The sequence below is a fragment of the Acanthaster planci genome, linkage group LG09 (genome assembly GCF_054643075.1).
Source record: "Acanthaster planci isolate LZ-2023a linkage group LG09, COTS_SCS, whole genome shotgun sequence".
In the NCBI taxonomy this organism is placed as follows: Eukaryota; Metazoa; Echinodermata; class Asteroidea; order Valvatida; family Acanthasteridae; genus Acanthaster; species Acanthaster planci.
In genome coordinates this window covers 18,687,646-18,715,180 of record NC_141785.1, presented here as the reverse complement: position 1 = coordinate 18,715,180, position 27,535 = coordinate 18,687,646, and the positions used below count along the sequence as shown (strand labels likewise).

Genomic DNA, 27,535 nt, shown 5'->3' with positions numbered 1-27,535 from the left:
CTGCATAAAGGAACAAGACAGTGATCTCCATTTTAAAATGTCTGGATGGCTCGCTTTGGTCGTTCTGAGGTGTACAAAAGAGTGAAGCGCGCTTCGCTAGCAGTCTCTCCACATCGGAATGTGAGGGGGAGCCAGTCGCAACTATTCCCATCAATCCCAAAAATTTACAAATACGTGTAACGGTAACAGCGGGGACACTGAATTCACTTATAATGGCTTACAATCGCTCCATATCCTATTCTTTTAATCAATTTTTTTCATTCGCATTTGTTTACGTTGACATCAGCGGTAAAACGAAGCACACAGAAAACCTATAGTCATGTCTTGGTACATTTTTCAGTTGAGGGCGTCCTGCAATCCACAAAGAGTGAAACATTCCGAGTCCGACCCGAGTTCAAATCAACTGGCTGTAGCTTATAGGGTAACACAGTCATCTACGGTAAGTGGGTGCAGCCACTGGCAAGCAGTTTCAATATGGGTGCACGTATTATTTTTAGCCACAGTCGTAACTTTTTTTTACAAGTCACATCATGAACTATAATCATCTGTTATACATGCACATTTTGGTAAAATCCTTGCTTTAATAGAGAAATACTTATGGAACAGCATAGATCAGTCTGTAAGTTTGTTTTAAATTTTAATATACAAATTAAATTTTGTGGCATTATTTACATAAAATGTTCGTTTATCAAAACGCCCGTATACTCTTTGATTCTGCTGACCTTCATATAGTCTTATACAAATCTTTGTCGAAGTACGTGACAGGTAAAAATAACAAATATATATTATCAAATAATAAGCGCAAGATTCAGCCATGAAATCATCCGCATATGTAATTTTATGGTTAAAACGTTAATATTTGCCTAGTAAAACTGTAAAATCAATGACAGGTGGCAATCAAAATAGCAACACCATTGTGTTATCATGAGTGGAAATTGAATTATTTTCTCAAGGCCTGTCGACCGACAAGGAAAATATTAGAGAATCTTTAGAAGCCTGGAAAGGACTGAAATGATCACCAGGCAAAATGTCAAATTCAACTTTTGTGCCTCAGTGTTGGGACGAGATGTACCACTCAGAGCCGGAGGAGGTGTGCCCGAACAGGCACACTGCATCCCTTCGAACCACTCCGGGCAAGTCCCGCCAGTGCTACACAGGTAGGCCTTGTTTGCTTCCCGTTCACCGCTCTGCAAGGCGCCCTGGATGTGACCGCCGAAGTTGAGACTGGTGTACTCGCCAGCGAAAAGCAACCTCCCGAGTCGGGCCTGAACCTTAGCGAAGCAGTTGGAATTCAGCGTGGGTGAGAAGAGGCTGTGGGAGCCCATGGTGAGCGGGTTGCTGTTCCAGCCCGAAACGTGGATGGCGATGGGGTCGGGGATGTTGAACTTGTACATCCGCCGGAGAGCCCGCATGATCTCATTGCTGGTCTGCTGAGGGGACTGAGCGTCGATTCGACGGGCCTCGTCACCGGTGATTTCCGCCATCAGGACGTGACGGTCACTCCGACGGAGTTCGGGGACTGCAACAAAATAATAATAAATTAAACAGTGGAAAATTGTAGAGTAAACGTGAAATAATGATTGCAGATTTCATGAACTTGATGGCAACTCATTATGTATACACATCTCTGGAACGTACTTGTTTTATAATTTGTCTAACCTTACTCATAAAGTTTATCCAATGCTATATTAGTCACGACCGATGGAAAACAGATCGTGTAAAGTGACGGTTAATAGTGCTAGACTATGTCGTTCAACATGGCATTATTCGGAAAACACCTGTGCTGCAGTTGATTCTATTCATATGCAAATAACCAAGGAAACTTTGGGCGAAATCATTTTGAGCGGGGGAAACTAGTTTCAGGAAATCAGACGATTGCTCATTGTGTTAAATTTATCCAGAAAAGTTAAACGATAAATGCTTGTACACATAGCTTGTAAGGGTGGTACATAAATTAAGGTTGTGGTTCCAAGAAATTTTTAAAGACACAAATACCGAGATCATATAATAAACACAGTTTAACACCTCTCAAAATGCGTGTCTTCCAATTTATCGATCGTCAAACGCACTCAGCCCGCTGTATATGTTGACTACACCTCGTAACAAGACGTCTGTTAAAAGGTAAAGTTGACGTTTGAACGATCAAGACAGAAAAAATGTTAGACGTTTTTGTCATTGACTGTCTCAGCTCCTTGTTATGGAGCGTTTTGATAAAGCCGAAGACCTCAGGACGTGGCCTAGTGGGTGTGCTAAGGACGGTGACACAAATCGAAACAGTAAAACAACTTCCATTTTATTCGAAACTTTTGGACAGACTTACTCCTCTTTCCAAGATCGACAAACAGCGGGAAGTGGCCTCTCCGTTCGGACACGCGCAAGACGAACTCCCGGCTGCCCCAGAAGGTGTTGGGGAACTCCATGAGGACTTTGGTGTGGGCGCCCATGGTGAAGCGGTTCAACTCGCGTGTCTTCCAGCCGGGAAACTCCGGCGTGAACTTGACGATTTGACGTTGGAGTACGCCGAGGCTGAAGGTAGAGATAGCCCAGTCGGCCTGGTACGACGAGCCGTCTCGGCAGGTGACGGTGATGTGGTTGGGACTGCCGTAGTTCACCTCAACCACCTCTTTGTTGAATAGAATTTTGTTCCTGAGAATGTACATAAACATCGTTTACAGCACTTCAGAGTTCTCAATATTTACGGTGGTCCAGCTCTCAAAGAAAAAAGGTAAGAATTTTTCTTGTTGCTTAAGCACAGGATTCGTCTACTGGTCTATAGGTTTCTGTCGCGCCTTGCAAGTGAAGAAGTAAATGATTTCAAAGCAAATGATGTTGCAAGACTTAGATTTTTAATATTTATCCTGGATAATTTTTACATTGAAAAACTCAACCCATTGTTTAATGTCGTTCCACGTGCAATTTAGTACAAATTGTATCGCCCGATGATATCGTCGGTCAAGTTCGGGCGGCCTGTTCTTGACACGGGTTTCTTGTTCTCGCGCTCAAAAGGCGGGAAAATGACTCAAGATCACTGTTCTCGGGACAGAGTCACACACCACCTCCTCGTCAGGGTTTTACAGGAACACACGAGAAAAAATCGCGAGATTTTGATTTTTGAACAGCTTCAAAGGTAGAGAGATTGCTTCCAAAGCAGTTGTGCAAAATTAACATTAATTATTTTCCGTAAAACAGATGTGAATGTTCCTGTTTATATAAAAAAGAACTCAGCCCATCCAAACATTAACTCTCGAATAACGTAGCCTACATGGACGCCACCATGTTGAATGTTGCTTGTCACTAACTACCAGCGATAACCGGTTGTTTGTTCCTGGCGTTCGAGCGGCCAATCCGCGAACAACAAATCGAGCTGTTCGTGAACATACGGGAACAAGCCGCCCGAACTGGACCGAAGAAAATACCGTATTGTTCTCGTGTTTGCTTCCTGCTGACTGAGGGCGCTGTAACTATTTTGTAGTTTACCAGAAATGTACTTCAGCAGCAAATACTTTTAAATGTAAAACTTTAAAGATGCGTTCCGGTAAAAGTAAGAATTCAAGTGCAGAGTCTGATTTTGCTGAATGTGAAAGACACAAACGTACGAGGTTAAACAGAGCAAACACAAACCTGTGCATAGGGTCCTTCATGAGGCGCATTGTGGCGTCAAAATAAGACTTGAAGCCTCGTTGATCGGTCACCTGCAGGTGAGGATTAGCATTCGGTCCTCGCTGGACGATAAGCTCTGGTGCGTCAAAACGATGAGCTTTAAGGGAGGCCATCTGAAGAATTGTTACAACCACAGTGTAAAAAATTTATGCTCTTTGGAAAAAATCTTTAATGTTGCGTGTGTGTGAACAGGTTTACAGGTGGAGAACTCCAGAAGAGAAATGTTCTCATGTTGACGGATTCCCCACGTGTGTTGGGGCAGAAATGGACATTATAAACCACGAAAGGGCATTTCCCTTTAGCCAAGAGCAAGTTTGATCACAGAAGAACCATTCTAGGACTGATTTAGAAGTTTGAAATTTTAAATTGAGTGGGGTCAGAGGGGGGGGACCTCCGTGGACCAGGGCTCTTCAAGAAAGTGCATGCCTCTTGAATAGCCCCCTCGCACACGCGATTAATTTAACTTACACTTTCTGTGACGTCACTCTTTTTTTAAAGGGGAGGCCTAGAATATTTTTACGAATAAAACAAAATTGTAGATGTGTAACGAATCGAAAGTTTTTGAAGATAACTGTAGGTTTGTAACGACGAACCTCAAGATCACTCCTCGAGATGAAATAGCCCATTTTGTTTGTTATGAACTTAACCGTCCTGTGGTGGTTAACATACTGAAGTTTTGGAGTGACAAAAAAGTATAAAAATGTAAAAAATAAATATTCTCCAAATATTCACGATGGCAGAAGTAAATCTACTGTTAGAGATTTTCTCTGTTTCCTGGTCACAGCAATAAGATTAATTAAAACACCACAACGATTGCTAGGATATTACTGGTCCCACTAGTCCGGCTAAGCTGCAGGCAGTAATCAGGCATTTTAAGAAGTTAACTATTGTTCCTCAGACCGCTCGGCGATGATCATCGAGCACCTTGAAGCGCCAGAGCTGTATCTCCTTCTGTACCCTTTCTCCATGTTAACACGAATCTCTAGTACTGTTCCTCCTCCATTCTCCTTGACGTACTCACCCGTGGTACGTCTCCCATTTGATAATCAAAGTGCAGCCACTCCAGTGTCTTATCCAGTGGGGAGGTCGGGAACCAGCCAAGACTCTGAAAGGCCGCCCTCACCGACATGTCTGAGTCGTGCGATTCGATTAGTTCCTCGGCTAGATTTAAGCCCTCGATCACGGTGTATGCAACCTGCAACGAAAATAATTATAATATGTTAATTTTGACAGGTTTATTTGACCTTTCAACACATTCTAAAATGCTGAAAACGGTACGATTTTAATTTAGTGGAGCTTTTTAAAAATAATCTTTTTAAACATGACTTATTAACTATCAACATGACCGAAAAGCGGCACGTGAATGACTGACAGTGAACACCGAAATAAAGTAGGTCAAAACTACGTCGTAACAACCTCTCTCGAAGATTTGCATGCGAATAAATCGTACCGACTGCAAAATCAGACTGGAAAGTCAGGAATTGAATCGGATCTTAAAATTCAAAATGAAATAATGAAAAACAATATGACATCCAGTTGTGTATAAAAGATACCTTCAAACCACACAATCATGAGCCACAGCGTAGACCTTAATGCTCTGTATTGTTGAAACTGCTAAAACTCAAACATCCCCTGTTGTTTTACTCAGTTCCTCCTTCATTATTGAGTATTTCCTGCCACCTTGTATGTGACCTTTTGTTCTCCTTACTATCCTTCGTGTTTATCAAATCGGAGGCTACAATCTTAATCACTTTTCATTCCTAAAACCCGATGATAGGTGAGGTTAACCTTGCCTAATTTCTACGGTGCCCATATACCCATGATGCGGCCTTACATCCTCTTGATACTCCGGAAATAAAATTTAATTGGGTAAAATCTGGATATTTGAATTTGTAAAAACATCCTGTCGTGGTAATAGGTTCTATTCCTTTTCATGGAATATGTCAGGGGAAAATTTATTCAGAGGTACTGCATCCTAAACATTTAGCAGTGATTATACAACCGCTGTGCCAACCTCCGTAAAAAGCATCCCTACCTGTATGCTAGTGGACATCATATTCAAAATTTCCTCCCACGATTTGATTGCAGTTAACAAGTTTTTAACCGAATTTAAATTCATTCTAGCTGTCTTTGAAATACAAATTGCCTAGCTTTATAACTATAACTTCAACGGTATGCTGGATAATCAAATGAAATTTCAGTTAAGCAAAAAAAGCCACGCGTTCAGACCTCTCATGATTTACAAAATCTTATTTCTCTCATCCCTACACGCACCTTACTTTTCACAGACAAATCTGGGGTGAGTAAACTAAATTAATCTTAATGCGTGGTGTGAAGAATGAACGGATAATTAAGGAGCCTTATTTATATCTACTATAATGCTTATAAAGTTACTACTAACTCTCACTATGAAGCTCTTTTTATCATCCAAGTCTGTGGTGAAAAGAGTTAATTCAGTTTACAAAACAGCGATTGACAGTTTTATGGTATCTTTGCCCCAGAGGGACATCATTTTTGGATGATAAGATGCAATCATTCAAATAGGAAAGGCAGTGTTGTATTGCTATGCTGATATAGCAGGTTGATGGCTGTGTCCGGTGACAGAACTTTGAAGAGCGTAACGATCCATGCATGCAAAGCTACATTATTCCGTATGGAACCAAACGACTGCGGTATGTCTTACCGACGCGAAAACGGTATAGGCTCTTTGGCAAGTTGGTTGTTCTCAGTAAAATATACAGTTGCATCTTTACAGAATCTGAACTTTGGTTGTATCTAGAGTGGCGTTGATGCTGGACCATTGCTTTAACGGAATTGTTGGGTCTTAATATTTCATTATGTAGCTACATTGTATCAAAGTACAGACGACCAAATCATCTTAACTGCTTGGTTCTTCTCATCGTGTTGGTGAAGAAACAGTGGATCTTCATGTTAATCTTCATGCGGCATTGATTAAAATGGATATTGAGCTATGAACTTGTGATGAGACCTACCCTTGGCCATGCGTGGGTTTGAAGGGCAACCTTAGTCAAATTGGTGATGCCTTCCTCGCTAACTATGTTGAGAGACTGCCAGTTGGGTTTATACAGTCTAAGGCGGCCTCCCAGACCTCTCACTGCACTGTCGAAAGCCTCCGACTTGGGCCGAGGAGCATCAGCTCCTACCTCCACCCTTACTCCGGCGAACGGAATGTCCCGGATGCGCCCTCCGTAGGTCTCTGCGCCCTCCAGGACTAAGAAGTCGGTCTCTCCCTTGGAGATGAGAGTGTCGGCGGCCTGGAGACCCGCTGCTCCCGCCCCAAGAATGAGGAACTTCACCCTGGAGTTAGTGGGCGGTGGCAGCGGGGCCGGTCCTTGCCCCGGACCCTGCGGTGGGACCCCTTGCCCGGGTCTGTAGACTGGAGGCTGGGCAGGCCCCTGGCCGGGGCCGGAGATCGGGGGCTGTGCAGCAGGACCCGACCCTGGACCATAGACTGGGGGCTGTGCTGGGTAGTATCCCGGGCCCTGCCTTGGTGTCTGAGGCGGTGCCGGTGCCTGTCTCTGCGGAGGGTTTGGATTTGGTTGGTGTCCACCCCCTTGGTAACCGGCTCCCATCTGCTGCCAAATGCCTTGCGAAGTAACCAATCCATGTTTCCCCAGTAGGGTAGCCCCAAGAAGAAGGCCAAGAACTTGCATTATGGGCATGGTAAATCCCACTGGTGTTTTTTTTCAGAGAAGAGAAGTTTCAGAACTCATGTGCAAAGTGTCAGTGTCAGTCTGCCAGCAGACTTACGAACGATACGCTAAGCTTCTCTTGTATAATGCTGAACTGCCGCATACGTTCTCTTGTCTTCAAACAGGTTGTGGGTCTTACGATTATCAGGAAGTGATTCACTGCTTGTGGGTTATTCGTCACCACTTCTGTACATTTTTCTGTATTTAGAATCCAGGCTTCCGCTCAAGGCTACCTGGGGAAAAAAACTTTGTTGGCTAACGCCAAACGGAATTCCACTTGCCCGACTCGAAGCCCACCATTTTAAAACGCCATTTAACTGACTCAGCGAGCTTTGTGGTAGGCCTATTATACACAGCTCCGGTATAATAATTGTTTAGGTATTTGAATATCATTAGGCGTTTAAACTGTGTACACATTTCAGATGAAGCGTCTTTAACAACCCATGACGAGTCTATAGGAGACATATACCTGCAGCAATAAAATTCACATCTTTTGAGTCGAGTTCGGCATGTGTACCCTTTAGAACAGTGTTCTCATAAAGACAAAGTGTCTTTGCCAAGCTGGACTAGTGAAGGATACCATAGATGAAAACGACGTTTTGGAGTTCAAATCTAGCGAATATTAAAAGCTCTTTAACTTCAAGGAAACCAGTGAATGAAATTGGAGACTCTGTAGGAAAGTACGATTTCTTTTTTTTCTTTCTCCCTCTCAAGTAAGGCAGTAACAAATAGTTCGAGATTTCAATAGTTTTCTGATGTTCCTTCACTTGTACAAATTTCTGGCTTCCTTTCTTTCTTTTTTCTTTTGACTTTCTTGTAACGGATACATGTATATCCTAATGTCATACTTCCCGTATTTACTTGGTGATTTCATCCAAAATAGTCGACTCGCTGCTTTGATTATATAAACAAACGGGTAAATTATAAAGAGTGACACAAAAAGCAACGATTTGTGGAATCCAGAGCACAACTCACGTCCAATGTACGCCTTTAAGTAATGCAATCAGGAAATGTCAACTGTTGACTGAATCACATGGAACAGTATGATAGGGTGACAGTGATCGGTGAAACCTTTTAAAGTGGCTCTCCCATCGAGTGAACGCACTCATGACATGGGCACAGATCCCAGCGGATGGGCGATGCATGTGGGAAGACTTTAACCCTTTGATTTTGTCCGACATGTTCAGCCACTTCCGAGGACAGTAAAACCAAAAGTGGCATTGCAGAAAAAAGACACCAAAAATGGTGTACAAGGCATTTAATACGAAGCCTCCCAAAACACATTACGTAGGGATTATTTTCCTAAAAAATACAGATACCCTAGTCAATTTGTCAGTCATTTGGACAAAAAAATAAACGGCTCTATGAATGAGTTGTGAATCATACAAATGTTGACAATAGATCTGTTATTTAATACCCTCGCACGTTAATTTTATTTAGTGATTACTTTTTGAAGTGTAAAGCGTAAGTGACATTAAAACCTGCAATCTTGAATTACGACACTACCACTCTGATTAAAGCAGCACGTGACAAGTATTTAAAAACACATTTTGACTTGCGAATTGATGTGTATGGCAACGGCCAAAGAGAGCGCCCTCTTTGGGGCAACAGTGGTCAACCCGATAAAATAGTCAAGTTGCAGAGAGGAAGCGTCCGACATTTGGAGGCAATAAGTGGTTAGGCTGCCGCCACTTTCCATACTTCGGACAGAATGCATCCCAATATTAGAAATGCGTAAAATGTTTCAACTCAATTTTCTTAGCTTTTAAACAAGCGGATTGCACGCGCTGCATCTAAGATAGATATCACGTCATATACATGCTTTTTGACTGTGGTGGCTCCCTGTACTAATTATAACAGAGGATTAATCTAGGGAATCACCCTATCCAATAAATAATTTTCACAGCGGTCCATCTCTATATATCCAAGGGCAATGGAGACCTCTCATTAATTTGAAATCTCATTTGGGCCGCTGCAGTGCAGCCGATTTGGGAGCCAAACTTCCAGTGTTAATGACGCAAGTCATTACGGGACGTGCATACTCTAATCCTGGCAGTAACCTACCCACAGTGCTTTGCGACATCTGTACCTCAATAATTAATTGAAAACCCGGGATTTGCAGTCATCAGCGCACTCGCAAATAGAGAGACATGTACAAAGAGACAACAATTCTCCTTTTCTGCTCCGTTTTAAAAGAAACTGGCCTACTCCAATTGATTGATTAAGTAAAATAATGGAAAATTCATGGTTGGTCTGATGGAGTATTTTCGTGCGGGCTCTGCAGTCACCGTCTTTCCTGCACATGCAGGAAAACATTCAGTTTGATTTATTGCTGTGGGTAACAGCTGGGCTTGGTAATCAACATACATGCAGCCAGTGGCTACCATTAAAAACATTCTTTATTGATGTCCCTAGTGCAGACAGGTTGTCAATGAAGGATTGCGTGAACAATCACAGGAAACCAGCTGTGAATTTTGTGCGGATTAATTACTGGTTGTCACCGTAAGGTACTTTGGTTCCTGCGATAACAACATTTAATTTTCAGTATTGCCAGCAAGATTTAAAACCAATTGCAAGTAGCGATTTCAGCTTCATCTAAAATCAGCCTCAGACCAGCGTTGTATACTTTCTAAATGACAGTGATACAGGTGCAACATTTATCAAAGTGGCGCAATTTTAGTGTTTCATAAGAGCAACAATATACATATTGGTTTGTGCACAGAGGTTTATACAGGAAACCTCCCCAGGTCAATCAATGGAAATAAACTGCACAGCCAAAAATATTTTACACTGGTGGTCTTTAAAGAAAACAGTTTAAAGAAATTCAGCAGTCTAAAACTCGCTCTTTTGTAGTCTAAAACTCGCTCTTTTGTAGTCCAAAACTCGCTCATTTGTAGTCTAAAACTCGCTCTTTTGTAGTCCAAAATTCGCTCTTTTGTCTCGTGCAGACATAACACAAGTAGGGGCTAAATTCGCTGCTCTCACATGGAGGCCAAAGGTCACAAATTGTAAATTTAAGTAAAGCCGAAAATATTAATTCACCACGCTCCATATTCATCGGTTCCATTGCCAACCTAACTCCATCACTGCTGCTACCCCCATCAAAATTCACCACCGCCTCTGTCATCACCACAAAATTACCGCACCATTAACATCACCCCACAAACACCGCTGATACCACCATAAAGTCCACCACCGCCATTACCACCACAGCTAACACCATATGGAGCGTCCAAGTGAGAGGCCAATTTTTCACTTTCAGTTCAGGCAGTAAAATTAATATGCTCTTAAATAATTTTTCGGAGGTGTTTTTTTTGTAGAAGGATATGAACGACAAATAATGCAAATTAAAAATTTGTGCATGTTACTTTTCACATTCGAGGAAGTGCGCCAACACGGGTAAAGTTTCAGGATCCATAGCGCGATGTAACTTGACGCCATGAGAGATCCTAATTGAACCTCGCATCCACGACAAAAAACCTCACGGTATTCATTTCATACCAGTTTTTCTGATGTTCATGCATCCATTACCACCATTAAAACACTGCCGTCAAAAACCAGATCGTTTCAAAGAGTCACAGGCAAGATACACTGTACCCGTTCTTTAGTCTTTCTCGAGAGAGCTAAACGAGACATTGGCATTCATGTATGGGTTCATTCGTGTAATGATACCTAAATTGATGCGCTGTTTTATCAGCATGACACTAATTCAGACACCATTCTTTGCAGAGATGCAAAGTAAAGTGTCATCGGTCATCTATCGCCTTTCTGCCCGAGTACAGGTAACAGAGACAGTAAATTAATTTCAGTGCAAGAATTGTTGGAACATAATTGATCAAGCTTTACCAGACTGTTTACCTGCTATCGATCACTATTGTTCAGAGAGCACAAAAGTGCAAAATCCCTCTAAACACAGTGAGCACTCTCCTGAGTCCAATATTTATAATTTATTTTAAGACTTGAAAGATGTTCTTGTTTCGTCTCGTGGTAGGTCCTGTTCATATTCCAGGGCTTAAGGAGAGGCATTTTTAGAGACGTTTTGCACGCGTTACCAGGGCAGAGATGTATGTTTCGATTATCTCTGGTTTCTTCAAAAGCTTCATCATTAAACTGAAGAACTGACGCACACCGTCAGAATCGATCCAATTTGTTGTTCGATTCATGTCCGATACCCGTCGTCTGTTAAGCTATTTTCTCCCCCGTTACCGTAATGCATTGACACGCCCACGGCGACCGCACCAACGGTAGTGACCGGTCCCGCGCTGATGTGGCACGCCCTGGTGCACCACGGGAAGAGTTTGCAGATGGTCCGCCTGTACGCCACCCGGAAGTCTTTCCCGTAAGCATAGATGAACGGATTGATGGCCGAGTTGGCATGGGACAGCACAATAAAAGCGTCGAAGATGGTGACCGACAGCACGCTGCAGGACGGGCACAGGGCCGTCCGCAAGTTGATGATGGAGAGCGGGAACCAGCACAAGGCAAAAATGACGATGATGACCCCCACGGATTTGACCGCCTTCACGTCTCGCTTATAGGCGGAGAACCGACGCTTCCTGCGGATGTTGGAGTTGGCTATGGCAATACCGCAGCTGACACTTGACGTGTTAGAACTCATACCACCTGCTGGGCCGATGCGTCGGAGCTGGAACGAGCAATAGAAAACAGAATCAAACACAACCAAACCAAGCTGTTATTCTGTCGTAATCTTTATTTTTCATATTCTTTCCCTGAGGTTTGAAATTTGATATAACCCAGTGTTATAAATCTACCTTTCTGCTGCTGTGCTCAACAACATGCAAGTGTGGCCATGCTAACATCAAACTCGAACACAAAGAGTTATAATTCACGCTTTTGAAATTTCCCAAGAAGAAAATAAGATTGTAACATAAGGAGATACGAAGACAACCCCATACAGGATTGGTCATTCTGTTCTATGATTTATCTAATCCGTTTGGATTAGTGCGCGAGAACCTGCAAACTCGGCTGTAAAACAATGCCCTCTGCTGTATTGACCGAGGACGCATGGTGTCTATGGTTACCGAAAACTGTAAATACACCATAGCAGCGCTCCCAAAACGCAAAAAGGAAACAAACACAACAGACATGTTTGATATCAATTTAAATTTCCAGTGTCGCCCGGCAGAGTGGTGGGCCTTACGTGAGGAGAATCGTTTCTGCTGAGTAACTCAAACGAAGCTTATACCATCACACGATACGGCCCTGGGCCATGTTATTTATTAAGCGACGTCACTTACAAAGATCCAGGTTAAAAAACCCTACGTCATTTTACATCACTTCTTCCCAAGCGAGTTAACCTCGTTTACCTGAAAGTACAAAAAAACGCCTTATGGACTATCCGCGCAAAGCCAGCTGAATTATTTCCGAGCCCGTAGTTACCAGGCAATTTACGCGCCGAAATTGTGTTCGCGTCAAATGGTGCTTTCGAACACATGCGGACAAAGGTCAATTTAGAAAAAAAAGCTTGATGGGAAAAAGGCCCTGAGGAGCGGAGTAGAATTTGATTGAGCAAGCGCCTTTGGAAACTTCATTTCACTAAATAAATCACTGCAAAAATTGCCGGGGACAGTTGCTTAATATCGGAGCCGGTCAGCCTGGTTTTGATGATACATTGGTTCAGGGGCCACTCGTTCATTTGTTGGTATTGTGTTGTGATCCTTCCCACTGCAGGGCTGAATTTAAGTACTGTTGCCTTTGAAGGGCTGTGATTTCATTTTAAATTCAAGAGAAACTGACCAAAAGTACATTTGACGTGTGGTTGGAATGAACAATAGTTGATTGAAATTTATTGAAGAGTTAGCCTTTGACAGTAATGAATTTGTTACATGAATATGCAAAATCATACTAGAGTTAAAAAAATCAGGGACAGTAATCAGGGTTTCCAAATGCATGAAAATCAGTCATTTATCCTTCAACTGTGCTCAAATTGGCATTGGAGATTGACATTTTGCACCACGGAGCATATCCTGCAAAAACTGCATTAATGGTGTCAAGTCCAATCACCAATTCGTGTTTGTTTCATATTACTTTGTTTTATTACCATTGCAAGGAACGATAAGTTACAGCAACAACTGATGTCGCACAGTGTTCACAGCCAGCATCAGTCCGGTGACGGGATGTCGGACAAACACGAACGCGACAAATCTGACAGTCAACGCAAGCATGTCCACATGGCTTCGACAAAATGACTGGCTCTTTTCATTACACGATGCGCCCGATCACCCTTGGTTTGAATCTTTCCTACTGCGAAACCAAAGAAAGGGGAATGACTGTTTTCATCGAAATGGCTGACAGCATTGCACGCTGGATGAAAAGGCTTGACTTTTTTGCGGCAACTTCCCCTCCCCCAGACTGACTGAGTCACGGTAGACACCTTTTTCACCACGCCAATTTTCAGATTTGTATGACGATACTGCTTCAAGGGAACTCGAACGGCAGCTGGCCTGCAGAGATTGGCTATCCTGCCTCTCAGGACAGCCGGGGAGATCGTGATTTTTTTTTCTCTCTCTCTGCTTCCTCCCAGCATCTCAATTTACCGGCGCACGATGATTGACTGCGGCCGTCTGGTCGGCACGAGGAGCGGGGCGGGCGGGGGGGCGTGATTGTGAAATGTTGGTCAAGCCGATGAAATCCCAGGGAATGCGTCTTCTGTTTGGGTGTTGATATTGAGATATGATATTGTGTTCTGCCTACGACAGGACCCAGCATGGAGGCCGAATAGTGGTGATACGTGAGTGACACTCTATTTGTTTGTGTGATAGTGAGGGAAATGTTGAGCGGGTAAAAGTTCAACGCAGTTTCTTTGAACTTTTGATGCAGTCCAACGCAGTCAAGAGGCAACAGAACCCCGGATAAATGCGAAGGGCCAAAGCTTGAACCACCTGATAGATTTCCCTGTTACAAAATTCCAAACTACAGCGTGATTTTGAAAGATACCGGTACTGCCACGAAAGTAGACTTTGTTACTCTGGCGAATAAATGAGAACATTAGCGAATGAATAAAACATATTTCAGCAAAATAAAGAGGCAATCGTAAGCAATATCACATCATCGTTCCTCGTGGCAAAGTGACAGTCCGGAACAAAAAAAGATGGAAGAAATCCAATCACGTAAGAGGGACTGCTTTTGACGGACTCTCGGCAAGTTCATTCAGAAGGTTTTGCAAAGTTGTGTGGCTCTTTAATCTTTCCTTTCGCACGATGGTTTCAACTTTTCAACTCAACCTGGGTTGAGCTTTCATTTTGACCGAGGACTGCGCAGTTTTTGCGCCGTAAGCTTGGATGCCATGAGCTTAATTGAGTCGTGCCTAAACCCCGGCATTAGCTGATAATAGAGGGGCCAAGCATTCATGACGTCATAGCACGCGGATGCTGAGATAATGGCGCGATGTCTTTCACGGAGAGCTCTTGAATATTGAGGGAAGTCCTTGAACTTCACATTCTTAGTCTAATCATGTAAAAGGCGCCCTAATCTGACCAATAAAGTACATGTACTGAAAACTTTCAGTCATGGCAAGTAAGCGCCAGTGTTGCCAGTTGCTGGTTTGGTCAGGTAAAGAAGTTTGAACACTATGCAAAAATTGTGCAAACAAACACTTCACGTCATGGGATTAGTTATTATGATATAGGTGAAGAACAGAAGTATTCGGCCAAGGAAAGATAGACACGTATAATGCAACTCAGACCGTCCCTCTTAAACAGTGGAAACGGCAGTGATTAAGAACCGTATTCAGCGAGTTAGAACAAATGTCCGGATGTTTCCTACTGCAAAAGACTTCTAAGATTACGGGCTACCAAGCACAAACAATACGCATATTCAATCAGTTACCGTGCGAGGTGCGCAATGAAAGTTACCATTTTTCATGACCAAAGGGGTTTAATGTGTTTTCCTCTTAGGAAGAGCCAGATGAATTCAAATATTAGATTCACATGATTAGATGGTTGTCCTAAATTTTGTTCAAAACTAACTCGGATATTGTTTCTCCTACATGTAAAAGGTGGAGATAAAACATCGTCAAAAGTTGTCATTTCATTCGATGAAGACCTAAAAAAAATAGAACAGACAACCCCACCTCCCCATGAGTGGAAGATTAATTTCATGAAAACAACTGACAGCAGGTGGTGCGTCGAAAATCATTTATCACAGGCAACAACTCTCAATTAAACCACCCGCCCCCATTTTTAACATAAAACTGCAGCCCGAGAGGAGACTACGTTCGTGTATTACTGAAGCTGACTCCAATCAAGTACGCGATGCATGGTCAGCTGCACTGCTATAAGAAGTAATGCCCGATTAGTAAGAGCTTTGGAGGATAGAAAATGATAACGGTCCAATGATATACTTTACGATCGAAAATTTATAAACTTTCGATAATGTTTGAGTGGTTTTATAAAGAACAGGTCAAAGTAAGAACAATCCGAATTGTAAGTATAACTTCACTTCTTTTAAACCACGCCCACTGCACATAGAGTTACATGTACACGGTACGGGAAGTTAACGCGCAACTTGGGTTTTCGACCAATGGGAGCCTGTAATCAGTAGTGCGTCCGCGTGTATGGCGAAGTCACGAACCGGATAGTTTTGATACTGCAGGAAAACAGTGAAAAGTGACACCAATTTCGGAGGGCTGTGATGAGTGGGTCGAAGACCTTTGGTATACTTTTTAAAAATGGGCAATTTTTGCAGACCAAGGGTAACGAAATACATATCAAATGCCAAGACACGTGGATGAATTTTTTCCATTCAAACACTGTTGCAGTGCTGTCCATGCCATTTTTGGGTCCCATGTCACTTTCCGTCTCTCACCATGAGAGTATTAATTACAAAGATAAAGTTTCTGGTATATCATATTAAAGCATATCACAACACTGCTTTATTATATACAGAGGACTCTTGGATGAGTTCTTGTTGATTTATAATATGTATTTTATACTGGGATCCTTCCACTTTTTGAAGAGTGCAGGGGGAATTCGAGTCCATCAGTAAAACCGAATGGCACACTCGCAAACCCAATTGTGCATCGTGGTTTATTTATCTTTGTTTAAATTATTTATAGCATTTTCAATGATGGGCGTAAGCTTCGAACTGTCAACACAGTTTGTCAGTAACACCTGTCATGAGCCGGTTTCAGAAACGTTCATCAACAAATGGAGATGCAGATCGGATGAAAATCCGTGCTGGGGAAATCAGGCGTCATATAAACTGCTTCTGGGGCGCGCCGGTCGAGTTTGGAGTTCGTGTCTGAATTGTCTGAATTGTAACAATAAAGGCCAGCGACCCAAAGATAAACTTTTTAATGAATTTGTTTGTTGTCCATCTTTGCTTTGAGTCAGACGGCATGCACGGCATTTGACGTTAAGCTATACGTTAACCTAGAAGTTGAGAGAAGAAAATTTTGGCGCTCTCTAAAATGGACCAAACTCTTCCCAGGTCACGGTGATCACTTTATTTTTCGCCCTCGTCTGTAACAGTTTATAATAAAAACTGTGTTTTATGGGACATGTCATCATTGTTGATTATACAACTGGATCCGTGCCGTACGTGCGCTGGTTGCTTCGAGGTTGGCTTTGGCTACCACGACGAACATAATTAACCCCTGACCAGTTTCCCAAAATAGTTGACCTTTAACCTTTCCGTGACGCGCCAGGCTGCTCATTCGTTGAGGGGGACTCGTCAATGTATCAATCCGAAATTCCCAATGAGTTGGGCGATGATGGAGCACAGACACACAGACAAGAGTCGTACAGTGCCCGATTAGTACTCGGGACCGGCCAAAAGCTGCTAACATTGCGTTTTCTTGTCGAAAAAACAATTGACCTTTTGAAACAGTTGAAAATTATTTTCTTTCGATAAAATGGTAGATCTGATTCCTCTTTATTATTTCAAATGATGATCCCATCACACAAGATACCGGCTTCCGGTGTAAATCAATGCTTTGAAGACACGAATTCAATTTTGCTTCGCATCACGTCTGATTAATAGCAGTACACTACAACATGACCCTGCCTTCCTTAAAGTCAAACGCAAATCTGACATGCCACAGTAGACCTAATGAACCGTTATTTTTTGTCTCTCCATTTTCACCTGAGGTTTCCTTTCCGGTCAATGTGCCGTTGTGCATTCATTGGTAAACTTTAACTCATAAAAATGGCGTTGATTACAAGCCGAGGCGACTCCAATCTTAATGGCGAACCGGTATTCAGTGTCACACTAGACGACTGTCACTCAGTAACCGTTGCGCGGCTGTCGGAGTGCTGCGTGTCGTTGTCAACGGCCGTCTCCGCATCATCGTGTATAGGCGTGGCTGCCTTGCAGAAACGCCGTCCTATCATTAATCTCGTTAATGGAATCATTTTGGCTGCACCGAACTTTGTACATTTTTTTAGAAAACCGAGCCATATCATTTCGGTCGGTCTAATCTATTAAATTTAGCGCCTAATTAACGATAAATGCAACCGATAAATTCAATGGGGCATTACTGAAAACGTTAACACGAAATCTGGTGACTCGTGTCGGTTATTGACAGAGAGGCTGCTGGCTGCAGCAAAGAAGCTAAGTTGCATTTTACATTAACGCTGTATGATATTTTGAATTGCACGCGTTTGTAAAAAAACAAACACTAAACATTTGAGCACGCGGTGCGTTTAGACGTGAACGAGTTTAGCATGGAAAGTGTTTATCATCGGGACATTAAACGTCTGTTTATAGCGGCTTAAAACGTGAATTCCATTATTTCCCGCCAATACTCTTTTGTGCCGATGCAGTTCAAATCTCATGTTGCAAGTGGTTAATTTAAGCTGATATAACATATGGATGCAGAGGAGATAATCACTTGATTATCACACCAACAATGAACACTGCAGTTAGTTGATACGTTCAGTTCTACCGCCCATCAGCATTTAAAGGTGCGTTCGAGAGGCTACTCGCGTTAACACGAGGATACTCGTGAGCGTTCGAACCGCTGGAGTACGACCCTAGGGTCAGCGAGAGTATACTCTCGCTAAAGGGGGATTATGCTCCTGCACCCGAAAGCTATGCGCACGCATCCTACTCGTGTTAACAGGAGTAACCGCGTGAACGCACCCTAAGAGACGAGAAGTTGCAAATGTAGAGAAATTGTATATCCGGCAAGAAATGAGACTGTGGGGGTAGGCCTACCCATGCAACATATCAGATTGCTATACACTCTCTAGACTGTTGTTATCTAACACCCCCCCCATCAGATGTCTGAAAAGAATTCCTCAGATTCCAGTGAGACAATGACCAACACAAAGCGGGGGGGGGGGTTCTCTCCGTCTCATACCTTGCTTCATGAGAAATTGGACTGATCAGAGTTGCAACTATTTGTTTCTTACACAGGTCGGTGCATATAACGAGCAGAGATATTTCAGCATCTCGGGTGGGTGATAATATAATTTTCTGCCAAAAAATAAGGTCTGTCAGCAGCATTTCAACCATTTTTGTTCCCGTGTTAAGTTGTAGCAGTTGTCTTAATTGCCAATCTTCACGTCACTGCGTATGACTTGAACACGTGTTTGTCATCGTTACCTAATAATGTGCAGTTAGTAAACACGGCACCCTTTATAAACGTGTCCAAGTGTATGAAAAAGTGTTATGGCCTGTACACTTGTTTAGGCGTTTAAGTAATAAACACACAAATGGGTTTGTAATTCAATAGTGTTTAAAAACCTAACATACGCTAAACACATCTATATATCTAATCATAAACATATGTCCTGTTTATTAAATAAAATAGTGTGTTCATCATATAAACATGTCGTATGTGTTTATTTATAAACATGTCAAAATGTTTAAAAAGTGTTACAGATTCGTGTTTTGAAGTTAAACGCTTGGTTTTTAGAGTGGCAATTATCAGGAACGTAGTTTTGCAGTGTTTTACCAACGGACACGTAGACGGTATGCTTTTAAAGAGTTCATTTCAAGACTTCTTGTCCAGGTAGTAATCATTTACCTGGTTCATGCAGTGAAAGGAAAGATTATTCTGCTGAAATGGACGTGCACTGCTTCAGTTTTCTCTTGAACAGTTGTGATACCATCATCCAGGATTACCGGCACCAAAGTGAAGACTTTGTAAGAAAGGGCGCGTAAATCATGCCATCTTCTTGAACCGATAAGCATCGTTTGTCAATATACTGAGAATCTATTTGGAGATAGATTGGCTTCATATATGGAGACACCATCACTGCCAAGCATCGCCTTGGTTTGTTGGGCTTTCAGGAGAGGGTTTTAATACACGACTTGGAATGATGAACAAGGGGCAAACCGTCAGTCCGACATCCAGTACCGTCGTTGAAGGAATATCAACACTCGAAAGAGAAATTTTGAAATTCGAACGACATTACGTACAAGGGTTTAGTACTCCAAATAGGAAGACGACGCGACATGGCAGCGTTATTACGCCAGCGTTTCACACTAAAAGCAGTGAATCAGATCTGGGGCAGCATGAAATACAAGCCCTCTTACAACTGTCTATGTGCATTAGCTAGCCTTTAAACACTTCGCTGTTATAGTTGGACCATTGCGATGGATCGGTCTTTAAGACTACAGAGGGGCAAATCTGATTCAGATCCTGTATGGTCCCCGATGGGGCCTGACCCGATCGATCTTATATGGGACTCGGAGTTCCGGAACCAATAAAAAATTTGACTCGATTGGTAAAATATTAATTTCAAAAATATCATATCATATAAAGTGACTATTATAGATTTTCTGTAAAGTTGTGGTCCCCATGAAATGAGACAAACTTTCCAGGAAAGGGGCCAACCTGTTGTCGAAATTAATGATCCGTCATTTTGAAAGCCAAAAATAATCCGGACGGTGTTTCCTGTGTCTTGTCTTGCACTGTAGCACTAGCAGTGTATTTTTTGGAGTATTGCTGACTCTATAAAGGGTCTAAAAATCTGACTTGGAACTAGAGGATTTATCTTGTAGTCACTATCAATACAATTTCATTAAGGCTTACAAGATTTAAGAAGAATGAAATTCGTGTAGTTTAATGCAACATTCTTGGCAGCCGTTCAAGCAGCGTCATTTTAATGCTGTCCAGACAAAAGTAGGCATATGTAGGAAAAGGACAATATTTCAGGGCGTGGAATCACCAACTGCAACACAAATTAGCCCGAATTCTCCAACGACCGTGTTTGTACAATGTATAGGAAGACGAGATATGACTTGTCTCCACCAGCCGGTGGGGTTTCCTGGAGATGTAATGACTTGGACTGTCACAGTTAGTCTGTCAGCTCTAGTTTGTAAGTTGGACCCTTGAATTTTGTTTCTGTCAATGAAACGTTTTTACCGTCCCACTGTTTGAGAGCCTCTGATCAGTTGATATACCTGTGCGCGTGGCAATGGCAGGGTGCTGTTTCGTGAGTAAACCGCACGAGTGCTAAAAAGTGTTCAAGGTAACCCCTACTACACCTGTCCACATTTGTATTTTCTTTCGTCCGTCAGTTGTGCTTTCGAGAGAGGCGTAGAAAGGCCACAACCAGAAAATTTTAATCGTTTTGTCCCGCCTCGACGAATTATTCCGTTGGAGAGTTTATATCCGGGGAGTTAGCTATCTGGCCACGGCGAGTCATATATGGCGCGGCGTATGAATATCCTGCTGAGGATGTAAACAGTCTATAGGGAGCCCTTTTGGTACAATGTGTCGTTAGGGTGAAGCAGGATGACAGCGGGATTGGATTGCTTTGAACTTGGTTTCCAACGAGAGGAAATCTTAGTTTTCAAAATGTTGTGCTCCGCCACCCCCCAGGAAGAACAGTTCGTGGAAATCTGATGGGGATACCTGCAAAAAGAATACGGGATTGATGAATACATTACATGAATGATTACATTAGTGATCCGTTTCGCTTATTTGTGTTACACAGAATGTAAATGTTCGCTGTAATTAGAAACCAGTGTTTCAACAGACCAGAAATTCGCCTCCACGATGAAGGGGCTTTTGGAAAGGCTTGCTTGAAGATAAAGGGAAAGATTGTCTCGAACATGAAGGTAGCCATTTGTATGAAAATGAGTTTCATGATCTTATTTATCCTTTCATACATTTACAATTATTAGTTTATTCATCATTGCTGGCTTGTTCTTCAAATTGCCTGCTTAGACTAAAAGAGAATTTCGCCTATATAAATTTGTGTTTAGAAAGGTTTTCATGGATGATTAAGTGCTTTATATGTTTTTCTCTTTTGTGTAGATATGGTTTTGTCAATATGCAAAATATTCAAAACCTTAAATATAAAAACTTTCTTCTGTACAGAATAATGAAGCCAGACATTGTAAAGCAATTTCTCAATGCGTTCTTACAATAACAAACTGTGCATGTATTACATTAGACTATCCGATTTGAGCACAACTTTCGCCCCCTCGTCAAACAAAAAAAAATGGATTAATTGAACTTTGCCCGACGGAGATCGACGTGTACGTCTAATTTGAAAAGATTCAATCAAAATGATTTCACCAAGAGTGTAGCTGATTTTGCAAAAAAATCTGAATGTGAAGAGGTGGCAATTATGCGTCAAAGTCGTCTCGTCGTGAAAACAGTGGCGTAACTACGGGGGGGGGGGCACGTGCCCGACAGTGGATGCCCGCGCCCCCTATAAACCTCTGTTGGGTTTATAGAGCTATGCACCTGCAGCTTCCTTCCAAAAAAAATGCTTGCATACGCGCGTGAAAATGGGGACGATAACTGGCTGCGGCTAGATAAACTCGACTCGGCCAGATAGTAAATCGCCGTAGCCAGATAAATAGTCGCTGCAGCCAGATAGAACTTGGGAAGCATTTGTGTTTGGTTGTGGTTCTTCTGTGCTTCCGTATGTTTTGATCTTACCACACCAAAGCATTTGGGGTTGCGGCCCCACCATTATGGCTTTGGGATCATTTTAGCGATCCTCTCATCAGTAATTAGCGTGGGACAATTTCTGATTACTACCCATTGTTGGGTTTATTTAAATACATGGAAATCATTGTGATATAAAAGAATCGAATTCCCCCTCCCTTTCTAATGAGGAATTGTGTCTAACGTCTGTGACCGTGTAGTCGCCACGTTATATCTCCACCTATGGGCTCCGAGCTGGACCAAGAGTGATGAGCAAACGGAAGCTCCTTTGGTACTAACTGCGCATCGCTGGTTCACGATAAAACATGAAATGCAAGCGTTGCATTGTTACCAGCAACATGAACATTCTCGACCCGTTATGGCTCTTTAAAGCCGATGGGGGGGGGCTGTTCTTTTCACGGCGGATTGTCAAGTCTGATTGGTTTTCACAGTAAGTGGCGAAATAAGGGACCTTGCGACTATCCGGTCACCGATCGTGCAGGCCTACTTCATGAACTTGAAAACATAAGATTTTTTCCCAGGTGTGTGTGTACCAATGAGCTATCTTCACAAACGTACAGTAAATCAATTGGCCCTCATGATGGTCTGAATAACTGAGCATTTTGGGGTACAAAACCATGCCCGCGGCAACTCATTTTTCTAAGGGGGTGCTAAGGTTGTAAAATCATAAATATCTAGGGTTTTTCGGTGGATCTCTGACATTGGTGAGTTTGATTAGGTTTGTAGCTTGACGTGGTCAAAGTTGGGGGGGGTGCTATTTTGTACACCAGCTATCCGGTCCAAAAAAGTTAGGGGTACTTCAGCACCCACGGCATCCCCCGTTCCCGCGGGCTTGCACGATACAGAATAGAAGGAATAATGTGGTTGCCTTCTGCAGAAGAACAAACCTACTCAATGTCCGATTTCATCAGTTAATATTTTTGCTTCCAAGCCTAAATGAAATCTGCAAGCGTGGCATGGATCCTGCCGATGCAATCTTGTTTGAACAGCCAGCGTTGAGTTCTTCTGTTGAAAGCATATTTACACACCTGTTTGTAAAGGGCGTTTACATATCGCTTGAGTTTCCGTTGATTAGCAGCATGCCTGCATGCGGCAGGCAAAGGCCGAATTACTCCCGGCTTTTTTGTTTGCTGCGCTATTTCCACTGCCCGCATTCCTTGGAGTGGATACTTGCTCTAACCGATTCAAACTGTTTTGCCAGACGGCAAATTTCCCCCAAATGGTTGAATTTGTTCAATATTAGACAGAGCACTGAGCGAACCATCATTAGTATTGTGGCAGCGTAATAGCCCTCATTTCATTCATGTAGCATGACATAATTCTGATCAAATCGTATATTTTCATTTTGATTATGGCAAAAATTAGAGGTGATAATTCCAACACATTAGTTTGGTTTGTAAATTAATATCCGGGACATGGGATGCAAGGTAAGGATAGTTTGTTTTCGATCGAGTTTGTATTATCTCAAGTAGGAATTCTGTCTGTCTATACGGGGCATTTTCATGCTCCAGTTCATAGATTCTTCGCTACCACTGATTAATCTACAAGAGTCCATCTTGGAAATGCGATTTATGTCCCAAACATTCCTGATTTCAAGGCTTCTTTGGTTTCGTGAAGATCATTACTTTGCTCGATAGTGTAACGGAAAACAAATGGTTAAAACGGCGAATCGGAGTGCGTGTCCCAATGTTAATAAAGCACAGATCGACGGGGATCCAATCGGTAAGACTATAGAGTTAGCTACAAAGGAAAAACAGGACGGAACATTGAACTTTGGCAATACACCTGTAGTCTAATCACTACTGGAATCGCCCGGCCTGGCATTTGGACGTGTTGCTCGTTCAATCAACGCAAAGTGGCGGCCTTGTTTATTTCCACGATTCACTCGGAGGAAAATGCGGCGCTGGTACGCAGTCGTTCACGGTTTGGCGTAAACATTTAGTCATGTGTATACCCGACGGCATTCAACATGGCCCGTAAATGAATCCCTTTTAGCTGATGTTGATACAGCCTCCCTCTGCAACATGGAGATTCATGAGGGAAATCAACAGTATTTGAAACCGATGCCAAAAGCTACTGTTGTATGGTGTGTGTGCGCCTGTGGAGATGAAACCTGTGGCACACCAAGACGTGATGGGGCTCAGTTAATGGTCAGGAGTCTCGGCATCCTGGCAGCGCAGTTACGGGCGTATTTTTGACTGTGGCATGAATATGCATGTAAAAAAAAACACTCACGCTTTTTGTCAGTGAGAAGTTCTTCGTAATTGGTCAGTGTGCAGGCAGTTTTTTTACGAACGAAATTTAATATCTTGTTCCTTGAAAGTCGCTAGGGTCCGCAGATCGACATTTTTTTGGGTGCCACTGCTATTTCGCTGTCACGTCGAACATTTTTGAGTCCTCGAGTGCTGTTTTGTGGCATGGTTTCACTCCACTGTTAGAACAGATGAACGAGGCTAGCCGATAATGTCAATTTCTTTTCCTACGTCGGGTGCCGAAAATCTCCGTCGCTTTTTTTTTCGCGAGCTTACCCAACAGTTGCTAATTAATAGAGAGAAGTAAAAGATAACGATCGGATGATCAGAACTCTTCCTCTGATAGGGCAGGAATTTTGAGCAGTGTTTTGGACATTGATTTTGCTCGAATGACATACGCCACGGTTCAATAAAAGTTGCTCCACTGTTTATCTGAAGAGATCAAATCGATCCCGACTGCAAAAATGGTAAATAAATAAAACCGTCCATTGCCCGTGGTGTACAATACACATCACTCCATTTCATACCTTGTTCTATAGCTATAGGTAGATTCATAACGCAAAACACCGTGTACTTAGGTACATGTCTTATACGTCTATCATCGCAGGTAATTCAAAATTACAAATCCAAATTCTTGCACTTTGGTCAAAAAGAGTTGGGAGATAAAAGTTTAGTATACCTTGGTATCCAGACCATTATTAGGTGCCTGTCTGAATTATATTATGAAAAACATTATTGACAAATGGGCTCATTTAGTGCTTAATTTTCGTTAGATACTAACTGTACACTGCTGCTATTGAAATATTTCTAATGTAGAATTGACTGGTCAGACTTTCGTAAAACATTAGACATTGGCTTCGGTGTTTATAGTCAGGTGAAGGGGCACAGGGCGGATTCGAAAAACAGTTAATGTGTGTTGGTAGATATGGTTCTAAACGAACCCCGTGGGACAATATTTGACGTGGGGAACATCAATACTTATTAACTACTCACTTTGAGGATATTAAAAATGTAAGTTAGAAAAATATATCCAGGGGGTGCATGGGAACCCTATCCGCCAGACAATATACATTATCATTACATAAATCTTACCTGTGTTCTTATTGCTCTGTATATGAACCCGTAAAGGACCAGCATCACACTGAATGGTAGGACAATTACCAGCAGGCAATTAAAAGCCATGTATTTCATGTCTATCACTTGCATGAAAAGGCACTGTGGTTTCTCCGGCTCTCCCTGGTTCCATCCAATCACTGGTAAAAATCCCACGATGCCTGCAAGGATCCAGGAGCCAAGGATGGTGAGGAGAGCCCGCCTTTTGGTGACGATGGAGTGATACTGGAGCGGGTAGGCCACGGCCACGTACCGGTCGACGGTCACTCCGATCAAGCTAAAGGTTGACGTGGCACACAGCCACAGCAAGAAAGTCAGCATGATAAGACAAGCGTGGAAGTTATGAGGGAGACCCTTGGCGGTCAGAAGGGCGAAAGGGACCCCCAGGAGTCCGACCAAGAGGTCTGCTATCGCCAACGAGACGATGAAGTAGTTGGTGACCGTCTGGAGCCGGGTAGACCGTGCATAGGCGACCAGGACTAAGCTGTTGCCCAACAGGGCCACAACAGAGAAGAATATCTCCGCTGCGAAATACACAGCCGTGACTTCTAGGGTGTCATTTTCCGGGGTCATGGTCGCTTCTGAAGCTAGCTGCACGGAAGCCAATCGCTTGAATATCTTCGCCCTACACACCACTGAACATTAGAACTTCCTCTTCGAAAGAGAAGTGCTGAATTCGAAAGTCATCAGTCAGTTCTTCCTTGTACCGCTGTGCTGAAGAACTGGCGGAAATAAAAACCGGTGTAACTCGAGAAACCAAAGGTAGCTCTTGTGGGAACAGAGAACTCTTAAATCACGCTTAAATGTACGAATCCAGATAGAAAACGCAAATTTCACTCTCTTTCAGCCCGAGGGCAGTTTGTTCCTTCCCGGTGATGTACTGCCAGTGGCACGCACAGGTGATAGGTTCAAGCCCTCTGGCCCTTATTATTAAAGCATGTTGAGGGAATTTTTTTTTTTTTGCTGTCAAAATTTGATTTACGGCCGCGTTATACCACCTTGCGCAACAGAGCCAGTGACGTCAACAATTACGAGACAGTATAAGTCTCGTGGATTATCCTTTGTTGGAGATAGTCTGCAAGAATCATTTTAGAGGACCTGACGAGTCTCAGCCAATGAATTAATACTTATGAGTACTTTTTCTCTCTAGTGTCTAATGCACAGGGCGACTATGTTACTAACAATGTTCGCATTCATCTCACGATGGTGTTCCACTTACCGCCTACCACCAAATCCAGCGTCAGATCCATTTGAAAACAATGAAAAGTTACCATGCATGACAAAATGATGAAACAACGTCACAGTTCACAGCCGATAAGGAAGTCAGAATGGCACGCGGAAAACTGTTTGGATGTTTTTTCTTGACAATTTTCGATATCAGGCTATGGAGGTCTTCGTGCCTTACAGTGCAGTGGTACAATGCATTCCCAGGGTTAGACAGCCTGAAGGGGTATATGAGCTGTGTGAGAACGAGAGCGGAGGACTGACGGCGGAGCTCGAAGACAGTGTTCACCAGCGGAAAATAAACCCACCTGTTAAAGGCATGGGAGACCGCAAGCAGTAATTGGTGGACGCACGCCACTGGTACCCAGCGTTCGTCTGTCAACGGAATATTGACCTTGATTTGTCACCCGTTGAGATGTCGTGACCACACGGGTGTCTGTCTTCGGGACTTGGCCCTTGAGTCGTGTATACCGTTCTCTCACTCTGCGTGGGATAATTTGTTGTGTTAGTGGTGCGTTGATGTAATACCTAAGTCACGTGAGGATGATTTAGGAATAGTCTTCTAAGCACGATTCATGCTAGGATTGTGACATTACACTTTTTCACACATTTAACCCACGACATACAATCCCAAGTGCATTTCAAGGTAAATAATCTAAATGTCGGTAAAAGTTTTGAAAACGTTGGTACAGAAATGA

The 27,535-nt window shown here is 42.8% G+C and overlaps 2 protein-coding genes across 2 annotated transcripts; both read right to left on the bottom strand.

Annotated features, from left to right (window-relative positions):
* Nucleotides 1-217: 217 nt before the first annotated feature.
* Nucleotides 218-8,493, bottom strand: LOC110976671 (uncharacterized). The gene is made up of 5 exons (XM_022230157.2): nt 6,654-8,493; nt 4,682-4,855; nt 3,622-3,773; nt 2,321-2,646; nt 218-1,519 (listed from the first exon to the last, which is right to left on the bottom strand). Exons 1-5 carry the CDS (start codon nt 7,341-7,343, stop codon nt 978-980), a joined length of 1,884 nt encoding a protein of 627 aa, XP_022085849.1. The 5' UTR covers nt 7,344-8,493; the 3' UTR covers nt 218-977.
* A 1,261-nt stretch (nt 8,494-9,754) lies between these two features.
* Nucleotides 9,755-27,207, bottom strand: LOC110976672 (adenosine receptor A2a-like). The gene is made up of 3 exons (XM_022230158.2): nt 26,833-27,207; nt 25,593-26,335; nt 9,755-12,018 (listed from the first exon to the last, which is right to left on the bottom strand). The coding sequence occupies exons 2-3, from the start codon at nt 26,184-26,186 to the stop codon at nt 11,533-11,535; spliced, it is 1,080 nt and encodes a 359-aa protein (XP_022085850.1). The 5' UTR covers nt 26,187-26,335; nt 26,833-27,207; the 3' UTR covers nt 9,755-11,532.
* Between the last annotated feature and the right edge of the window lie 328 nt (nt 27,208-27,535).

Bases quoted from the DNA above. Each gene is read 5' to 3' on its own strand.
- LOC110976671 (XM_022230157.2), bottom strand. From the start codon at position 7,343: ATGCCCATAATGCAAGTTCTTGGCCTTCTTCTTGGGGCTACCCTACTG. The intron at 3,774-4,681 runs GTGAGTACGTCA...ACAATTCTTCAG, and splicing joins AAATGGGAGACGTACCACGG to ATGGCCTCCCTTAAAGCTCA. The intron at 2,647-3,621 runs GTTTGTGTTTGC...GTACATTCTCAG, and splicing joins ATGAAGGACCCTATGCACAG to GAACAAAATTCTATTCAACA.
- LOC110976672 (XM_022230158.2), bottom strand. From the start codon at position 26,186: ATGACCCCGGAAAATGACACCCTAGAAGTCACGGCTGTGTATTTCGCA. The intron at 12,019-25,592 runs GTAAGATTTATG...TGCTCGTTCCAG, and splicing joins ACAGAGCAATAAGAACACAG to CTCCGACGCATCGGCCCAGC.